The sequence below is a fragment of the Macaca nemestrina genome, chromosome 14, assembly GCF_043159975.1.
Source record: "Macaca nemestrina isolate mMacNem1 chromosome 14, mMacNem.hap1, whole genome shotgun sequence".
Classification (NCBI taxonomy): Eukaryota; Metazoa; Chordata; class Mammalia; order Primates; family Cercopithecidae; genus Macaca; species Macaca nemestrina.
The window spans coordinates 34,215,858-34,234,045 of NC_092138.1; the positions used below are offsets into that span (position 1 = coordinate 34,215,858).

Below are 18,188 nucleotides of genomic sequence, written 5' to 3' on the forward strand. Positions count from 1 at the left end.
ACACAATAGTCTTTTGGTTTTTTGTTTTGTTTTTCAGAGTACCTACTTTCCAAAAGGTCTACTACAGCTTCAGGATCCACTGCACTTTCAAATACCTGCAGAGAAAAATGGAGAAAATAAATTTTCAAAGTTGTATTAATAAGTGCATATAGAAACTGTAAATGCCAGGTGCAGTAGCTCACACCTGTAATCCTAGCACTTTGGGAGGCCAAGGTGGGTGTATTGCTTTAGCTCAGGAGTTTAAGACCAGCAACATGGTGAAATCCTCTCTCTACAAAAAATACAAAAGATAGCTTGGCTTGGTGGCTTTTGCCTGTATTCCCAGCCACTTGCGGGGCTGAGGCTGGAGGATCATTTGAGCCCAGGAGATAGAGGTTGCAGTGAGCTAAGATGGCATCACCACATTCCAGCATGGAAGAAACAGTGAGACCCTGAGAAAGAAAAGAAAAGAAAAGAAAAGAGAAGAGAAGAGAAGAGAAGAGAAGAGAAGAGAAGAGAAGAGAAGAGAAGAAAAAGAAAGAGAGAGAGAGAGACAGAAAGAAAGAAAGAAAGAAAGAAAGAAAGAAAGAAAGAAAGAAAGAAAGAAAGAAAGAGAGAGAGAGAGAGAGAGAGAGAGAAGGAAGGAAGGAAGGAAAGAAAGAGAGAGGAAGGGTAAATTAAATTCTTCCAAGTAATTAACATATGTGAAATCCAGTCACATAACATTTTAGAACTCAGCAGATGTACCTTTAATAAGTGTCTGATTAAAAGTTCAACAATTGATTATAGAATAAATGAAGGTTAACACAACAATAAGTGCAAAAAAATCTCAATTAGATAAATCTACCACATGCTAAAAATGTCATCAACTTGACCTAGCTCTACTGTTTGTGCTAAAAGCCCATCTTGAATCAACCTCAAAGAGTCTTGTTTGACTACCTAGCAAAACATTCTGTATACAACAGATACTCATTAAATGTTAACTGAATGAATGGTTTCTCTTCCCAAGCAATTGGTTGTGCTGAAAAGGAACATAAAAAGAAATTTTACCTATGCGTAACACAAAACAAAAGCTAAGTACTAGCAGCTACACTCACATAGAATAAGAAAAGAAAGAGAGGAGAGTCTCAAAAGTTTTAAGTGTATCTTGAAGCACAAGAAAAACATTGTAATATCTATCTAGCCATTGCCAAATCTTTATATTTTGTTCTTGAAATAAAAGGGCCTGGGATGGGATTGAAATAAAGGTACACCATGCCTTTCCCCCTAAGTTCTAGGCCCTAAGAAAAACAAAACGTTTTCAGCAGAGCTTGATTTCAGGCTTCAAAGTTCTGATTTAAATGGTATTTAAACTTAAACAAAAATGAAAGTGTCTCATATAATCAATTTTTGTCCTACTGACTGGATTTATCAAGCAAATGTGGGTAAGTGAGTTTTTTTGCCTAAATTATTTTAATAATCCTTTCGTTTTACCCATTGTTATGGGCTGAATTGTGTCCCCCCAAAAATTCATGGGATGAAGTCTTAAACCCAGTATCTCAGAATATGACCTTAGTTTGCACATAAGGTCACTGCAAATAAAATTACTTAAGTTAGAATAAGGTCATACTGGGATAAGGTAGGCCTCTGATAAGACTGGTGTCCTGAGGAGGGGTGGAAATTTGAGCACAGAAACTGTTTTTAAAAAAAAAGAAAAGAAAAGAAAAAAAACTTTAAGCAAAATTAAATTTATTTAAGCAAGGAACGATTCATAAACTGGGCAGCACTCAGAACTAAAAGAGGTTCAGAGACCTCCACTGCTGCATTATGGACAGCAAGCTTTTACAGGCTGACATGAAAATAAGACAAAGAAAATACATTTAATTGGTTGGAGTAGAAAGACCCTAGTTAGAGATCATTGGCAGTTTCTGATAGGTAAAGTCTCTAGTTAAAGGTTAGTTGGCAATTTCTTATTGGTAAAATCTCCAGTTAGAAGTTCATTGGTGGCATCCGTTTGGTAAAAGTCTATAGTTTTACTGTTTACAATGGGCTTCAGTTTGCTTACGCAGGAATTTAAAGCACTGGAGCCGCCCCAGCCTAATGACTTCCCCCACCCCAGTCTTTTTTAACAGTACACACACAGAGTGAATGCCATGTAAATATTGGAATTACACTGCCACAAGCCAAGGAACTATACCAGAAACTAGGAGAGAGGCCTGGAATAGGTCTTTCCCTAGTGCCTTTAAAAGGAATATGTCCCTGCTGACACTCTGATTTCAAGAATTGTAGCCTCCAGAACAGCAAAACCATGTTTCTGTTGTTTAAGCCACTCCATTTGTGGTACTTCTGTATAGCAGCTCTAAGAAACTAACATCCATATCTAAGGATTTTCTCAAGTATGATCTTGGGGAGTAAATGATCAACATGAACTGCTTGAACAATGGCTCATATATTCTTATGAGTAATTTGTTTACCCAAATGCCTCAGAAAATTCCACTTTGAATTAAACAGAAGATCCAAGGAAGAGAAAATTTTCACCACCTGCTGAAAGTAGTTGCAGCTAGAGAAGGGAACAGATACAAGGAAGCTAAAACCAACAGGAATTAAGGAATATGAACCCAAACAACTCATGCAAGAGGACAATTAATTGAGTGAATTTTATAAAATGAAAAAATGGTTCCATGATTTGTTTGACTAGTAATCTCAAATGTACAGCTTTTCAACAGAGCAGAAGTGGCATCTGAAATGTGACTCAGGCTCACTCTTCTCTTTGACAAATCAAGGAGGTTGGAGTTATCTAGTCGTGTGCTTCTATGATTTTCTATCTTAGGGCTTCTTATAAAAATATTTTTAAAGGCTTTTACAGGCCAGACGCAGTGGCTCATGCGGTAATCCCAGCACTTTGGGAGGCTAAAGTGGGCAGATCACTTGAGGCCAGGAGTTTGAGACCAGCCTGACCAACATGGTGAAACCCTGTCTCTACTAAAAATACAAAAATTAGCCTGGTGTGGTGGCAGACGCCTGAACCTGGGAGGCAGAGGGTGCAGTGCCCCAAGGTCTTGCCACTGCACTCCAGCCTGGATGGCAGAGCAATACTCTGTCTCCAAAAAAAAAAAAAAAAAAAAAAAAAAAAAAAAAAAAGAGGCTTCTACAGAGCAAATTCAAAATTGATATAACTAATAAGAAAATTAGGCCGGGCGCGGTGGCTCAAGCCTGTAATCCCAGCACTTTGGGAGGCCGAGACGGGCGGATCACGAGGTCAGGAGTTCGAGACCATCCTGGCTAACACAGTGAAACCCCGTCTCTACTAAAAAAAAAATACAAAAAACTAGCCGGGCGAGGTGGCGGGCGCCTGTAGTCCCGGCTACTCGGGAGGCTGAGGCAGGAGAATGGCGTAAAAACCCGGGAGGCAGAGCTTGCAGTGAGCTGAGATCTGGCCACTGCACTCCGGCCTGGGCGACACAGCGAGACTCCGTCTCAAAAAAAAAAAAAAAAAGAAAATTATTGGGGGGGAGGGGAAGACTGCATTTTTACCACCAACTTTTTACCATCAACTTTTTACGTTTTTTTTTTTTTTTTTTTTTTTTTTTTTTTTGAGACAGAGTCTGTCTCTGTCTCCCAGGCTGGAGTGCAGTGGCATGATCTCGGCTCACTGCAAGCTCTGCCTCTCGGGTTCATGCCATTCTCCTGCCTCAGCTTCCCAAGTAGCTGGGACTACAGATGCCCACCACCATGCCCGGCTAATTTTTTTTATTTTTAGTAGAGACAGGGCTTCACCGTATTAGCCAGGATGGTCTCCATCTCCTGACCTCGTGATCCGCCTGCCTCGGCCTCCCAAAGTGCTGGGATTACAGGCGTGAGCCACCGTGCCAGGCTCTTTTTTACCACTTCCAACATCTAAATGGGAGAACTAAGTTCCTTTAGATTCTGATTATATGTACCAAGGTTATAGCCATTTATTTCTCTCTTCTTTTATCCAGCCAGTTTGGTACATTCTTCATTTAAATTAATAGGTTGTGATTTATAAAAATATTACATACAAACTTAGCCCTTCAGAAAATTGATCTTCATCTCTCTCAACCTCAGGTTGAAACAGATAGGTCACTTTCTGGGACTCAATTTCCAGACCTTTAAAAATGACATGCTCTACTCTATAGCCTTCCTTCTCCCCAGATCTCCCTTAGTGATATTGTTTGGGGCAACATCATTAGACTTATTAAGGTTAAAACTGATTCCATCTCTAAATTCCAAAACAAAAATGTTAAGAGATTGTCAGTGATGACATAGTAATAACATCAATATTCTATGAAATAATTTAGTGGGAAGAGGGCTGGTAATGTTGTGATTATTTATATCACCATGTTATTCACCAGAATGGAATCTAGCTTTTATCACTGTAGCTAAGTAAACCAGGTGTGAGCTGAGGAAACAGTAAATCTGAACAGCCTTTTTATTTTGTTACAGGATTTTAATTACAGGATTTAACTAATTTCATTTTTTTTCATTATTTTTCTTGGTCTAATACAGTTTTTTCTAAGGTCCACAGTTTATTAATAATCCCTTTCATAAATATAATGCAACTACCTCTAACACCTCCAAAAACATTCAGAAATGCTCTCCTTGCTCTAGTTAAAAAATGCCATGGGAGTTCCAAGAATAGGAAACATCAACCGGGGTATTTAGCACTAGATTGACAGAACTTGGCTCAGACCTGCATTACAAAAGCAACTCTTCCAACTGTGGTTTTGCTTCAAGGCCGACTGCGGTTTTGTACTGTGCTGAAGTGCTTTTGGATAATTTTTTTGAAGGAAATTTACAAAATAATGCTGTAAGACCTGTGTTCTTTATAAGAACTCTTAGGTTACCTTCAGACAACAAAAGCCAATGAGAAAGTCAAGATCACCTTTTCAAATCTCATGCTCTGCTGAATCATAATGGGGAACGCAGAGGGAAAGCTGTTTGTCTCCAGGTACTGATTCAGGAGGTAGACCCCGAGGTACACATCTTGCTTGCCAGGCAGGAACACCCCTGGGCAAGAAATCTTAAAAAGAAAGAAAACAAACAAGAGAGAGAAAACAGGCTTTCCTTTGTTTTGTTACACGGGGCTCTATTTCTTTTAAGCTCCTACAAACACTGACATTTTCCCCATCACCTCATTCCCTCACCTGTACCTCCCAGCGCCAACGTCCTCCCCTCTGCTCTCCTCACATTGGAAATTCTAATTCCCTCACACGTCTCCACCAGGTGTCACAATCGCGCTCTCGCCGGCTCCTCTCCCCGCCCCTCCAGGATGGTAGTGCGGAAGCGGAAGAGGCTGCAGGGCCGGGAAGCCTCTGTTTAGTCCGGCCTGGTACCGGGGTCCGGGCCGCCATCCGCGATGCCAAGTCCCCGGAGGAGCGTCGAGGGACGGCCGCTGGGCGTCTCCGCTTCGAGCAGCAGCAGCAGCAGCCCCGGCAGCCCAGCCCATGGCGGCGGTGGCGGCGGCAGCAGGTTTGAGTTCCAGTCCCTGCTCAGCAGCCGCGCTACCGGCGTGGACCCCACCTGCGCCCGGCTCCGTGCTTCGGAGAGCCCAGTGCACCGCCGCGGCTCCTTCCCCCTGGCCGCGGCGGGCCCCTCCCAGGCGCCCCCGCCTCCGCTGCCCGAGGAGGACCGCATGGACTTGAATCCGTCCTTCCTGGGCATAGCCCTGCGCTCCCTGCTGGCCATCGACCTGTGGCTGTCCAAGAAGTTGGGGGTGTGCGCGGGAGAGAGCTCGTCGTGGGGCAGCGTGCGACCCCTTATGAAGCTGCTGGAGATCTCGGGACATGGCATCCCCTGGCTGCTGGGCACCCTCTACTGCCTGTGCAGGAGCGACAGCTGGGCCGGGCGCGAGGTGCTGATGAACCTGCTCTTCGCCCTGCTGTTGGACCTGCTGCTGGTGGCCTTGATCAAAGGGCTGGTCCGCAGGCGCCGCCCGGCCCACAACCAGATGGACATGTTTGTCACTCTCTCGGTGGACAAGTACTCCTTCCCGTCGGGCCATGCCACAAGGGCTGCCCTGATGTCGAGGTTCATCCTGAACCACCTGGTACTGGCCATTCCACTGAGGGTGCTGGTGGTTCTGTGGGCCTTCGTCTTGGGCCTCTCCAGGGTCATGCTGGGGCGGCACAATGTCACCGACGTGGTTTTTGGCTTTTTTCTGGGCTACATGCAGTACAGCATCGTGGACTATTGCTGGCTCTCACCCCATAATGCTCCGGTCCTCTTTTTACTGTGGAGTCAACGATGACACCATCTCATTGATGATGGCACCAGGAGGTCTGAAGGTTTCCACATTCGATGATGCCAACCTAAACCAGCAGCCATCCCGCTTGTCCCTCTTAGGCATTTCAGGCTTCCTTTGGGATTTCAGGTGTCCCACCATCTTGATGTGCTGCTAGGCTGGAGCACACGCTGGCCATTACTGAACACAGCCATATTAGGGAAAGCAAAAAACCCTCTATTGCATATTTATTCAACAATTGTTTATGTCTCCAGGACAACTGCAAAGAAACCAAGCTGAGGTGGTTATACTGTTGCTGTTAAAAGTTGGTATCAATAAGATTTGTGTTTTGTGGTAATCCCTAAATCAACATACCACTTGTAAACTGAACTTTGAGAAAGAAACATGATGTTCATTCTGTAAATATACATGCAGACAGGCCATGTACTAATCCTAGTCCTTTTCCTGAGGTAGATTTTAAACAGTATTTTTAAAGTTCAAGACATAGGTTTTTCTAGTTTATTCCCTGAAGATCTGTTGCCATAGTTGGGACGATTTCTTCTTAATCCTGATTTTCTTGGTAAGCTTTTTTACTTTATTTTCTCTTTATTATCTCTATCCATATTTGTGGATCGGGTAGTGGGAAAAGAGATTATGATACTTGTCTTTTCTCTCCTCTCCCTCCACCCCTCAAAAGATCTTTATGTGTTTCCCACTACTCCCTGTCTTTTAGCATTCAGAGAAAAAGCCAAGAACTTGCTTAAAGAGGAAACACTTAAAAGGTAGGCATATCTAAGATGCTCATAGAAAAGGAAGAATGGGACATAGCCCCATGCTTATTTCTGTTTACAACCTAACATGGCATGAGAGAGGGCAGAGGAACTAAGTTGCTGGGGAGAGTCAGAGGAACTGAAAGTTTGGGAATAGGCTGACCATATATTATGCCAGTGACCAGTATAACAGGAGGGGCCCTGCTGCCAGTCATCTCCACTGAATAAAGAATAATGCTCCTCTATCAGGGTAATAAAATGGGGAAAGAACGTCTTCTCAATGCAAGAACGTAAGCTTTCTTGTATATACCTGTATGCTACAGTTTTTCACATGGAATTCCGTTTTCTGAGGTACAGCACATTTTAGGTAACAGTATTTAACTTGAAATTCATCAGGGGAGTCTGCTGCTGTACCAGGCACAAGGTATAATTCCAAAATTTCTGTTTACATTGATCTTTACATTTAAAGCTGTTCATCCATGGTGCCTCCCCAAATCATAAGACCAAAGACCACCAAACGCAGGGTAGACTCTGCTCATTATTCTTTGACCCAGAAAGACTGGAGAAGGCATATGCTTTAAATACTGCTCTACCTGAAAAGAAATCCTTTAAATTACCTATGGAAGTGATGTCCTTAGATAATCTTAATGACTGTTTTGGCATTTATAAATAGAAATTATTATGGACTTTGATCTACCATACTGAGATTCGGATAGGAACCTGGAGAATGGCTGTGATAAGTAGGTTTTGATTGAGTGAAAGCATGAGCTTGTTCAGAGTGAGGGGCACACTGAAAAAGAAACAGCCATGCCTCAAAATCAAATCATTTGCATTCCCACAACATCCTGAACACCGACTACCTCTTCACTTGCTAAAGCAGCTAAACTGTGAAGCTCTAAGTGGGTTGGGTTTGTTGTTTAACCTTAGTGAGATCCTTTGTTTTAACTGCAGCAATATTCAGGCCGGATATTTGGAAGCAAATGATATTTCCTCTTGCCGTGTCCACAAATCTGAATATGAGGGGCATGAAATTAGGCTTACCATCTAGTTCATAATTACAATTTTGGAATTCCCTGTTTTAGTTGCTGGGGCCTGAGTTTTCTGACTTTTAAAGCATAGATCAATTTCACCTGATGTTTTTGAAGCATCCTAAGTACTGTAGAGTAGAAAACTGGTTTCTTTGTTAATTGTACACTGAGGAATGCCTTTTAAAAATCAAAATAAAATTAACCAATAATGGTGAATGAAGTGAGATGAAAACTTAATTTTTGCCTTGATGAGGAGGGAGACTGATTTATCACTTAGCTTCTCAAGAGTTCCTTCATCTTCCTGCACAATTTTTAGAGCTTAAAACTGGTATAGTATGACTGAATATGGTCTAGCCCTATTTGCTGACAGCAAAGTGGGACAAATCCAGGAAATTTTGATCACCTTTCACACCCACATGTATGATGAAACCACAGCATTTGCCAATTGTATGGAGGCCAACCAGATTCCATGACAATTTCCTGTTAGCATTATGCTTGTAATCATAGCCAGTAGAAAAGCCCCTAGAGGAAAGGTGGCATGACATTCTGTTACTAACTACATGGAAGGATTGGAAAATGGAAACTGAAATAAGAGGGAATGGTAGACGCCCAAGTAGAAACCATGGAGTCACTCTGCAACAGCACCTCACTTAGGAAAGATTTGATAATTACAAAATATTTGTTGATCGATTGATTTCCCTTTTGGAATTAGCAAGCCAGAGCCATCACTAAGGGGAGAATAGCATAGGAAAATATCTGATTGCTTCATAGAGTTGGCAAATAATCAGGAAGTGATGGAGCTTTTTAAAATTATTCCCTGGTTAAAGAAGTTTAAAATCCGTTCACAAATTTTTATCCAGGAGAAGAAAATAAAATTCTACCTGGACTTAATGCAGGGTTGTTTGAAAATAATAAAAAAAAAAAACATGATAAAGATAAGAAACATGTTAACTTTAGAACAGGGAAAAAAAAAAAGGTGGGAACAGGTGGAGCTGAATTAAATGTTAAGAAGTCAGGGAAAACCAATACGGAGAATCTTAAGGACAAAGGTACGATCTGTCCCAGAAGATAATGATGTGTTTGTGGTAAGTGGAGGATGTGGGGGAGGGTTGTTGAAAACCACCTGAGACTATTTAAGAGTCCGACTTGAGGTTAAGGAGGGGGAGTTCATCAATCTCTTACCGCCCGGATCTGCAGCTCCACCACCACCTCCAGAGGCATCGTTCCCTGCGTGGGCGAAAGGACTGGAATGAAAAGATCCTTTTGTGCCGAGCCTTGGACCAATTTTTCTTAGTTTAGCTCAATCCCTAGAGCAAATGTTCCCAGAAGCTTCTCCAGTCCCCATCCCCCTATTCCCCCACCGTCCCCCCCAGCCCAGGTCCCTCCCACCGAGACGGGTCTCTCACACTCGAAGCTGGAGTGCAGGCTTCCAGAAGGCGGAAGCGTGGCGTTGCCAGGGACACTCAAACGCGCAGTCTTCCATCGTGGAACGCGCGCGAGGCCCCAGCGCAGACGCGCGTACTCGCGGTGCGCCGCTTGGAGGCGCGGTCGCTGTCCCCCACGCAGTGCCCCCAACTGGAGAGACTGGCCCTGTCTGGCGTGGTAGGCGGATAGAGAAACGCCGATAATCCCAGCTTTCTTTCCATCAGCTCCTGTTATCCCCAATTACCATGTTAAAATGTTTACCGTTTCCATTCTGAAAGTAGAATGAGATCATAGGTCTGTTATAATTTAAATAGTACACATGTTTAGTAGCTGCACGACCCCCAAGCCTAGGAATTTCTGTAACAATTCTCATTTAATATAGTTGTCTGTTCCTAAAAATACTCTTTTGCTTATTAGATGTTATGTTTGCTTCGGAAAACATGGCCACCGTCAGTAGCAAACGTGTGCTAATTAGAAACACAAGGTTAATGCTTAAACAGATTTAAAAGTTAGGTACCCCCTGTTAGCAACAATAGAAGTAGGTCAGTCTCTCCATAACAGTGTCCAGCCTTTTCTGGGGTTTAGTTTAAGGCAAGCGTTGAGTAGCCCAATGGGTAGTTACTGTATTTGCCATAATCACAGTTACATTGTAAAAACCGTCAGAGGTGGTGGGCAGAGCAAGAGTTCTGAATGGGTAGGGGACATTCACTATATATAATAGACAAAAATGAAGGAAAGGAGCAGGTAGTGGCTCCTTCTAGCAATCCAAAAAATCTAGGAAGGCCAATGCTGTCTCTGAAAAAAAATTAAAAACCCTAAATTGTGTTCAGTCATTTATTACTAGTATTTTGCATTAGAGAGTTATACAATTGGATATAGTGCAGAAGGATGGTCAAGACAAAGATGAGGTATTAATTTTGGTAACTGAAGTTTATTTCCCTGGAAGGGAAAAACTTGGTATGATAAAGAAGGGCATATTGTGTCCTTATCCAGTTCCTAGTGCTGTGTCTCTCTGCATACCAAGAGATACAGGTGGGCATCTAGCTACCTATAGTGTCCAGATCATTGATTTGTCACTCACAACTTGCTGACACCCCGAGTGATGTGGGACGGGACCTGTGATGATCCTAACAGGTAGGTCACCAACACCAATGCTAAGAAATCAAGGAGAGTGACAAACAGAACAAATTAATAAATAGCCAGAGTTGTATTGGGAGAGAAGAATCAGTCTTTATTAAGGATCTGCAAAGTGCTAGGGACATTGCATATGCTAATTCATCTCATCCCTATAATAACTCTATCAGGGAGATATTATCCCTATTTTACGATGCAGAATCTGAAGCTAGATAGCCTTTTACTAAAAGCCACAGACCTAATAAGGGAGCAGCCACATTTGAATCCAGGTGTGCCCTACCACATCACTGGGTCTGCAACATAGACATCCTGTTGATCTCCAGAGACACAATGTTCCATCATATGCTCTTCTTAGTCTTAACTCTTGATCTAACTGGTCTCTCCTTGCTTGGCTGCTAGGGCACAGCTCTCTTCTGGTTTCCCTCCAACTTTCTGGCCATTCTTTATTTGTCTGTTTATCCTCCTCTGTCTGGCTAAGCAATGTTTCTAGGTCCTTTCCTTTCCTCACTCTGTACCCTTTACTTAGAGTGTCATCCATTGCAGGTACTGATTAACACATGTACACAGATTTACATACCCCACCAAGACCTCTCTTCTGCTGCCCCTGACAAGGTGGGATCTCAATATCATATCTTATATCATACATATATGTGTCTCCTCTTTGTAGCAACTGCCATAATAGCAGTTCTACATTTGTTCCTGTGACTGTTGATTACTATTTGTCTCCATAATCTATAAACTCTGCATGGCTAAGTGTTTATACCCTAAATAGGATAGAAGATAATAAATATTTTTGAATATTAAATGCAGAGATGGTCAAGCCAATCTGTGGGGGTTAATGTACATGGGTAAAGAGAGGTCCCATCACATGGGGTAAAAGAAATCTGCAGAATTAGAAAGGACCAGGCACAGCTACTTCTGCTAATCTTCTATGGTGATATTAAATGAGTTGATGGGGATACTTCACACTCTCCTAATTGTCCCCACCATGGTTACCTGAGGCTCTCAGCTGCTGTGGAGATGTAGATACCCAATGCCTCTCACTCATCTTGCAAAGTAATTTATCATTGAGGCTGTCCACCTCTGCAGGGGGCCAACAAAGCCTTTTAAGGATTGGACTGTCACCACTACAAGAGAAAGGCTTTGTTAACTGGGTAGGTACCTCTTGGTGGCAGCAAACAGATTTCAATGAACAACCTCTGTTTCCAGAGAGTGTCTGCAGTGCAGCTTGGCCAGTTAGTGACATCAGCATTGCAGAAGTGATACAGCAGCACATCTTGTTCACATCCTGGCCCCAGACAAGAAAATGAAACATGCCCCAAATGGGGATTTTCCAAAGAGTAAATTAACAAAGAACAAGAATATGGCAGATAATTATGGCTCAGATTTTTTTAACTAAAAAAATTAATTATAAGACACAAAAATCATAAATATTTCAAATAATAAGTATATTCATATGAAAGGAAAAAACTATTAAAGAGACAGCACTAATGGGAAGGGTATGGGAAAACACACTGATGGGAGTGTAAATACATACAATGTATTCGTTTTCTATGGCTACTTAACAAATTTAGGGGCTTAAAGCAATACGAATTTATTATTTAATTTTGTGAGAAGTCCAACACAGATCTCACTGGGTTAAAATAAAGGTGCCAGCAGGGCTACATTCCTTGCCTTTTCTGTTTCCTTGCTTTTCCAGAGGTTGCTCATATTCCCTTGGCTTAATGTTCTCTTCTTTCATGTTCAAAACTGGCTACATAGAGCCAAGTCCTTCTCATGCTGCCATCTCTCTGGTTCTCCCTTTCTTTCTTTTTTGTGGTTTTTTTTTTTTTTTTTTTTTTTTTTTTTTTTTTTTTTTGAGACAGAGTCTTGCTCTGTCACCCAGACTGGAGTGCAGTGGCACAATCTCAGATCACTGCAACCTCTGCCTCCCAGGTTTAAGCAATTCTTCTGCCTCAGCCTCCTGAGTAGCTGTGAGTACAGGCATGTCCCACCATGCCCAGCTAATTTTTGTCTTTTTAGTAGAGACAGGGTTTCATCATACTGGCCAGACTGATCTTGAAATCCTGATCTCAAGTAATCCGCCTGCCTCGGCCTCCCAAAATGCTGGGATTACAGGTGTGAGCCACCGTGCCTGGCCTCCCTTTCACTTGTAAGGACCCTTGTGATTGCACTGAAAACACTCAGATAATCCAGGATAATTTCCCTAATTTAAGGTCAGCTGATTAGCAACCTTAATTCCATCTACAACCTTAATTTCCCCATTACCATGTAAGATAACATATGCACAGGTTCCAGGGATTAGGACATGGATATCTTTGGGGGCCATTATTCTGCCTACCACATATAACTTATCCGGAGAGCAATTTGATAATGTCTGTCAAACTGTTTAATTTGACTCAGCAATTCCACTGCTAGGAATTTATCCCATGGGTATACTTTCACAAAAATATATGGTGCACAATTATTTCTATTTGAAAAAAATACTGGAAACCAGCTAAGTGTTCATTAGGTAGGATCAGATTAAATCAGTTATGTTTTAGCCATATGATGGAATATTATGCAGCATGGAAAAAGAATGAGGCAGACAGAGCTATACATTCTAACAGTAAATAGTCTATAAAATACAGAGTCAAGAAAATGGCATAAAAATGTATACACTGTGCTGCCATTTGGGAGAGAAGGAGAATATTATATCTACATATATGCTTAGAATATCCCTGAAAAGATATGCTAGAAGGTGCTAATAATGTGTTCCTCTGGGGAGGGACCTGGGATAGGGAGGCAGAGAGGAAGTTATTTTTTCATTGAATATCTTTAGGTACTTAAAAAATATATTTTTGCCAAGTACTTGCATTATTTAGTCCAAAAAGGAAACCGCATTAAAACAAGTAGAAAATGTAAAATAATAGAAAGGATTGGTCTGGGAATATAGAAAGGAGCAGGAACTGACTTCTTCAGCTTTTGGAGCTATGTTCTATATACTACATGCCATAAAAATATCCATGCAAGTGTGTCTGCCACTTCTGCTTCCAGTGCAAGGCTTCTTATCCTGTGATTCCTAGCTATCTCAGGGGTCTTAAACCTCCTGAAATGATAGGCAACATTTCCTACATGTGCATATATGCATCCAGGAAGAGTCTAGCTTTCATAATCTGAAAGAGGAAAGGTTAGTCAAGTCAGGTTTTATGGCACTGTTCAGTGCATGCTGAGTCCTCTTCCTGCCATTGGTTCCCCACCTGAGTTATCAGACAAGCCAACAGGTAAGAAAAGAGGGCCTGTTCTCTCCATCACATCCATACTCCCTTATTAGAGCAAAAGGGCAGCTGTATTTAATAATAAGTGATTAAAAAAACAAAAAGACCCTCAAAGTCCTATTCTAAGCAATTTGTTTATGTCTGGACTCAACAGACTCATTTGTCAGGCCCTACAATCTTTTGAGCAGTGAATTATTCATTAGCAAGTATGAATAACACCAGCAGACTGAGTTTCCAAAGTGAGTTAGTCATTTGCATTTGTAAGAAATGCCTGAAAAGGAAGAAACACAAAAACGAAAAAACACCCAAGAACATGAAATGATCTGGATTATTTCAGTAGTAGTGCATTTCCAGGTCACTGATTTTTCATTTCTTTTAAAGCATGGGCCCAGTCTCAAAACCCAAGAAATAATTGTCTTATATTTGGCCTTCTCTAAAGTCTTTCTCTAAAATTTTCTGTAATAGTTTAGTTTTCTCAAACTCTGATATATAGAGAAGAAAGTTTTACCTTTCTCACTTTTGTATGTATAAGAAAGCTCAATGAACTACATTGAGTTCGTTCTTTGGTTCTAACAAACTGCCTAAGGATGAAGTATAGCAGGGCGCAGAGGCTCACGCCTGTAATCCCAGCACTTTGGGAGGCCGAGGTGGGTGGATCACGAGGTCAGGAGATCGAGACCAACCTGGACAACACATGAAACCCTTCCTCTACTAAAAATGCAAAAATTAGCGGGGTGTGGTGGCACAGGCCTGTTCCACCTACTTGGGAGGCTGAGGCAGGAGAATCTCTTGAACCCAGGAGATAGAGGTTGCAGTGAGCCGAGATCACGCCACTGCACTCCACCCTAGGCAACAGAGTGAGACTCTATCTCAAAAAAATAAATAAATAAATAAATAAGATGAAGTGTGTATATAGTTCATACACACATACATATATACATACATACATATATACACATATATAATTTATATATATTAATGTTAATATCCTTTAGGCAGACTTTACATTATATCCTTTGGGCAAACTTTACATTAGCAGAATCTGGCTGTCACCATATGAACTCACTGATCAATTCCAGCCCCACTCTACATCATTATAGGTATGCTTCCCTATGTGATTTATAGGAAGTACCTGTGAAGCACATTTATCAAGAAAGTTGTAGTTGAATCTAATCAACTACACTGAGAGTTGCACTGTCTGATAATAAAAATACGGTAGTCATTTATAGTTATTTAACTGAACTAAAACTAAATACATTTATTTATTTATTTATTTGGAGATGGAGTCTTGCTCTTGTCACCTAGGCTGGGGTGCAGGGGCACAATCTTGGCTCACTGCAACTTCTGCCTCCTGGGTTCAAACAATTCTCCTGCCTCAGTCTCCTGAGTAGCTGGGTTTACAGGCACTCGCCGCCATACCCAGCTAATTTTTTATGTTTTTAGTAGAGATGGGGTTTCGCCATGTTGGCCAGGCTGGTCTCGAACTTCTGCCCTCAGGTGATCTGCCCGCCTCAGGCTCCCAAAGTGCTAGGATTACAAGTGTAAGCCACCGCACCTGTCCAACTAAATACATTTAAAATCCAGTTCCTCACTTGCATTAGTCACACTTAAAGCACACATAGCCACATGTTGCCAGTGGCTACTGGTATTAGATAATGCTGGCAGAATATTTCCAACATCACAGAAAGTTCTAATGGGCAGCATTGTTCTAGAGTTAACTTCACTTAAAGGAAACATGGAGGATAGAAAAACATGTTAATGACAACACAAGGAAGCAGGCAGACATATCTATAACAGAATGCGGGACATTCCAGCACGTACATGCAGTCCCAGCTACCTGAAAGGCTGAGGTGGGAGGATCACCTGAGCCTGGGTGGTTGAGGCTGCAGTGAGCCATGATTGTGCCATGCACTCTAGCCTGGCCCACAGAGTGAGACCTTGTCTCAATAAATAAATAAGTAAACAAACAAATAAATAAATAAATAAATAAATAAATAGAGCTGGGCACGGTGGCTCACGCCTGTAATTCCAGCACTTTTGGAGGCTGAGGCGGGCGACTCACCTGAGGTCAGGAGTTCGAGATCAGCCTGACCAGCATGGAGAAACCCTGTCTCTACTAAAAATGCAAAAAAAATTAGCCGGGCATGGTGGTGCAAGCCTGTAATTCCAGCTACTCGGGAGGCTGAGGCAGGAGAATCGCTTGAACCCGGGAGGCAGAAGTTGCGGTGAGCCGAGATCGTGCCATTGCACTGCAGCCTGGGCAACAAGAGCGAAACTCTGTCTATAAATAAATAAATAAATAAATAAATAGAATCTGGGACATTCTATAGGACCCTAACCCAGTTAATCTGCAATAAGTCAATGGCATTTAAAAAATAAAAATAAAAAGGAAGAGGTGAGGGAACTGATCTAGATTAAAAGATACTTAAGAGACCTCACAACCAAATGGAATATGTGGACTTTGTTGGGACATTAATTCAAACAAACCAAATGTAATATTTGAGACTATCAGGGAAAATTTTTTTTTTTTTTTTTTTTTTTTTTTTTTTTTTTTTGAGACGGAGTTTCGCTCTTGTTGCTCCAGGCTGGAGTGCAATGGCACTATCTTGGCTCATCGCAACCTCCGCCACCATGTCCGGCTAATTTTTTTGTAGTTTTAGTAGAGACAGGGTTTCTCCATGTTGGTCAGGCTGGTCTCGAACTCCTGACCTCAGATGATCCACCTGCCTTGGCCTCCCAAAGTGCTGGGATTACAGGCGTGAGCCACCGCGCCCAGCCTATCAGGGAAACTTGATTATGGTTTGGGCATTTGATAACACCAAGCCATTAATTTATATATATGATAATGCCCTTGTGTTTATGTAAGGCAAATATTAACATTGTTTAGAGACATATATTAAGGTATGTAGTGGTAAAATGATTTAACATCTAAGATTTTGCTTTTAAATATTCCAGTCAATAAATAAAAGGAATAGATAAAGCAAATGTTGTAAAATCTTGATAATTATTGACTGTGAGTGATGGATGAATGGGGTTTCTGTAATTCTGTTCTTTTGTGTGTTAAAAAATATTCATAATAGGCTGGGCATGGTGGCTGACACCTGTAATCCCAGTGCTTTGTGAGGCAGATGCTGGAGGATTGCTTGAGGTCAGGAGTTCAAGACCAGCCTGGGCAACATAGCAAGAACCCATGTCTACATTTTAAAAAAATTAGGTGGGCATAGCAGCATGCACTCATAGTCCTAGCTATTCAGGAGGCTGAGGTGGGAGGATCCCTTGAGCCCAGATGTTGGAAGCTGCAATGTGCTATGATCTTGCCACTGCACTCCAGCCTGTGCGACAGAGCACAATCTTGTCTCTTAAAAAAAATCGTAATAACAATTTAAAAAAATCTTTTTTTTTTTTTTTTTTTTTTTTTTTTTTTTTTTTTTTTTGAGACGGAGTCTTGCTCTGTCACCCAGGCTGGAGTGCAGTGGCCGGATCTCAGCTCACTGCAAGCTCCGCCTCCCGGGTTTACGCCGTTCTCCTGCCTCAGCCTCCCGAGGAGCTGGGACTACAGGCGCCCGCCACCTCGCCCGGCTAGTTTTTTTGTATTTTTTAGTAGAGACGGGGTTTCACCGTGTTAGCCGGGATCGTCTCTCGATCTCCTGGCCTCGTGATCCGCCCGTCTCGGCCTCCCAAAGTGCTGGGATTACAGGCTTGAGCCACCGCGCCCGGCCAAAAAAATCTTTAATGTATAAAATTCCCTTCAATATAATAAGTCTTACACATACTGAAAAAGAAAATATAGTGGATCTGTTCACCTCAAATGCAGATAAGATGAGAAAATTATTGTGGTGTGTAATAATACTTTACAAGTAATTCAGAGGGACATCCACTTAAAGGGAAAAAGTAGTGCTGTATTATAATAGTGATCTCTGCATGAATATCCAAAACAGCAGCTGGCAATTTGAGTATTTCTTTACATATACACACTTCTCAAGAATTTTTCAGGAATCTTCCAAGGAAGGAATCAAATTGCAATTGCACAGCTTTTAACAATCTTGAAGTCATTTGGGATCTGGACCCACACATGGGTTCTGTTTCACACAACTTTATTAGAGTTCATGAGTCAGACTCATATGTTACTCTTTGGCTTGTGCTTTGATTTACTGGCATTTGTAGGCTCAATGCTTACATAATGATGCAACACAAGTCCTTCTACAAGGGCTGCCCTTGGGCATTTTGGATTACATAGTCTTTCCATTTAAAAGTAATTTCTACTCAGAAAAAAACCTAATTTGCTCCTTTGAGTTCAGCTGGCTAGCTCTACATCCACGGGAGTAATAGGCAAATTATGACCCAAAGCATTTTCCAACTAGTTTTATTTATTATC

At 41.8% G+C, this 18,188-nt stretch overlaps 2 protein-coding genes across 16 annotated transcripts in view; one reads left to right on the plus strand and one right to left on the minus strand.

Annotated features, from left to right (window-relative positions):
* The window catches only part of LOC105491830 (spermatogenesis associated 6 like), a 97,440-nt gene extending 87,899 nt beyond the window's left edge, over positions 1-9,541 (minus strand). For 12 of the 15 annotated variants that reach the window (XR_011612526.1, XR_011612533.1, XR_011612530.1 and 9 more), the window contains exons 1-3: positions 9,180-9,341; positions 4,862-4,999; positions 47-95 (exon numbers count right to left, since the gene is read on the minus strand). Coding sequence is in view for 5 of the 15 variants with exons in the window: in XM_024796066.2 (XP_024651834.2) it covers positions 47-95; positions 4,862-4,999; positions 9,180-9,218 (226 nt within the window). In the remaining 10 variants the exon portion in view is untranslated. Of the gene's footprint in view, positions 1-46; positions 96-4,861; positions 5,000-5,123; positions 5,246-9,179; positions 9,342-9,403 lie in introns of those variants that run through there. The other 3 variants (XM_024796064.2, XM_024796067.2, XM_024796068.2) reach the window with 3 other exon arrangements.
* Positions 5,254-6,603, plus strand: LOC105491827 (phospholipid phosphatase 6). Its single transcript, XM_011758521.3, has one exon. It carries the CDS (start codon positions 5,336-5,338, stop codon positions 6,224-6,226), a length of 891 nt encoding a protein of 296 aa, XP_011756823.1. The 5' UTR covers positions 5,254-5,335; the 3' UTR covers positions 6,227-6,603.
* Positions 9,542-18,188: the final 8,647 nt, after the last annotated feature.

Coding starts and splice junctions, on each gene's coding strand:
- LOC105491827 (XM_011758521.3), top strand. CDS start 5,336: ATGCCAAGTCCCCGGAGGAGCGTCGAGGGACGGCCGCTGGGCGTCTCC.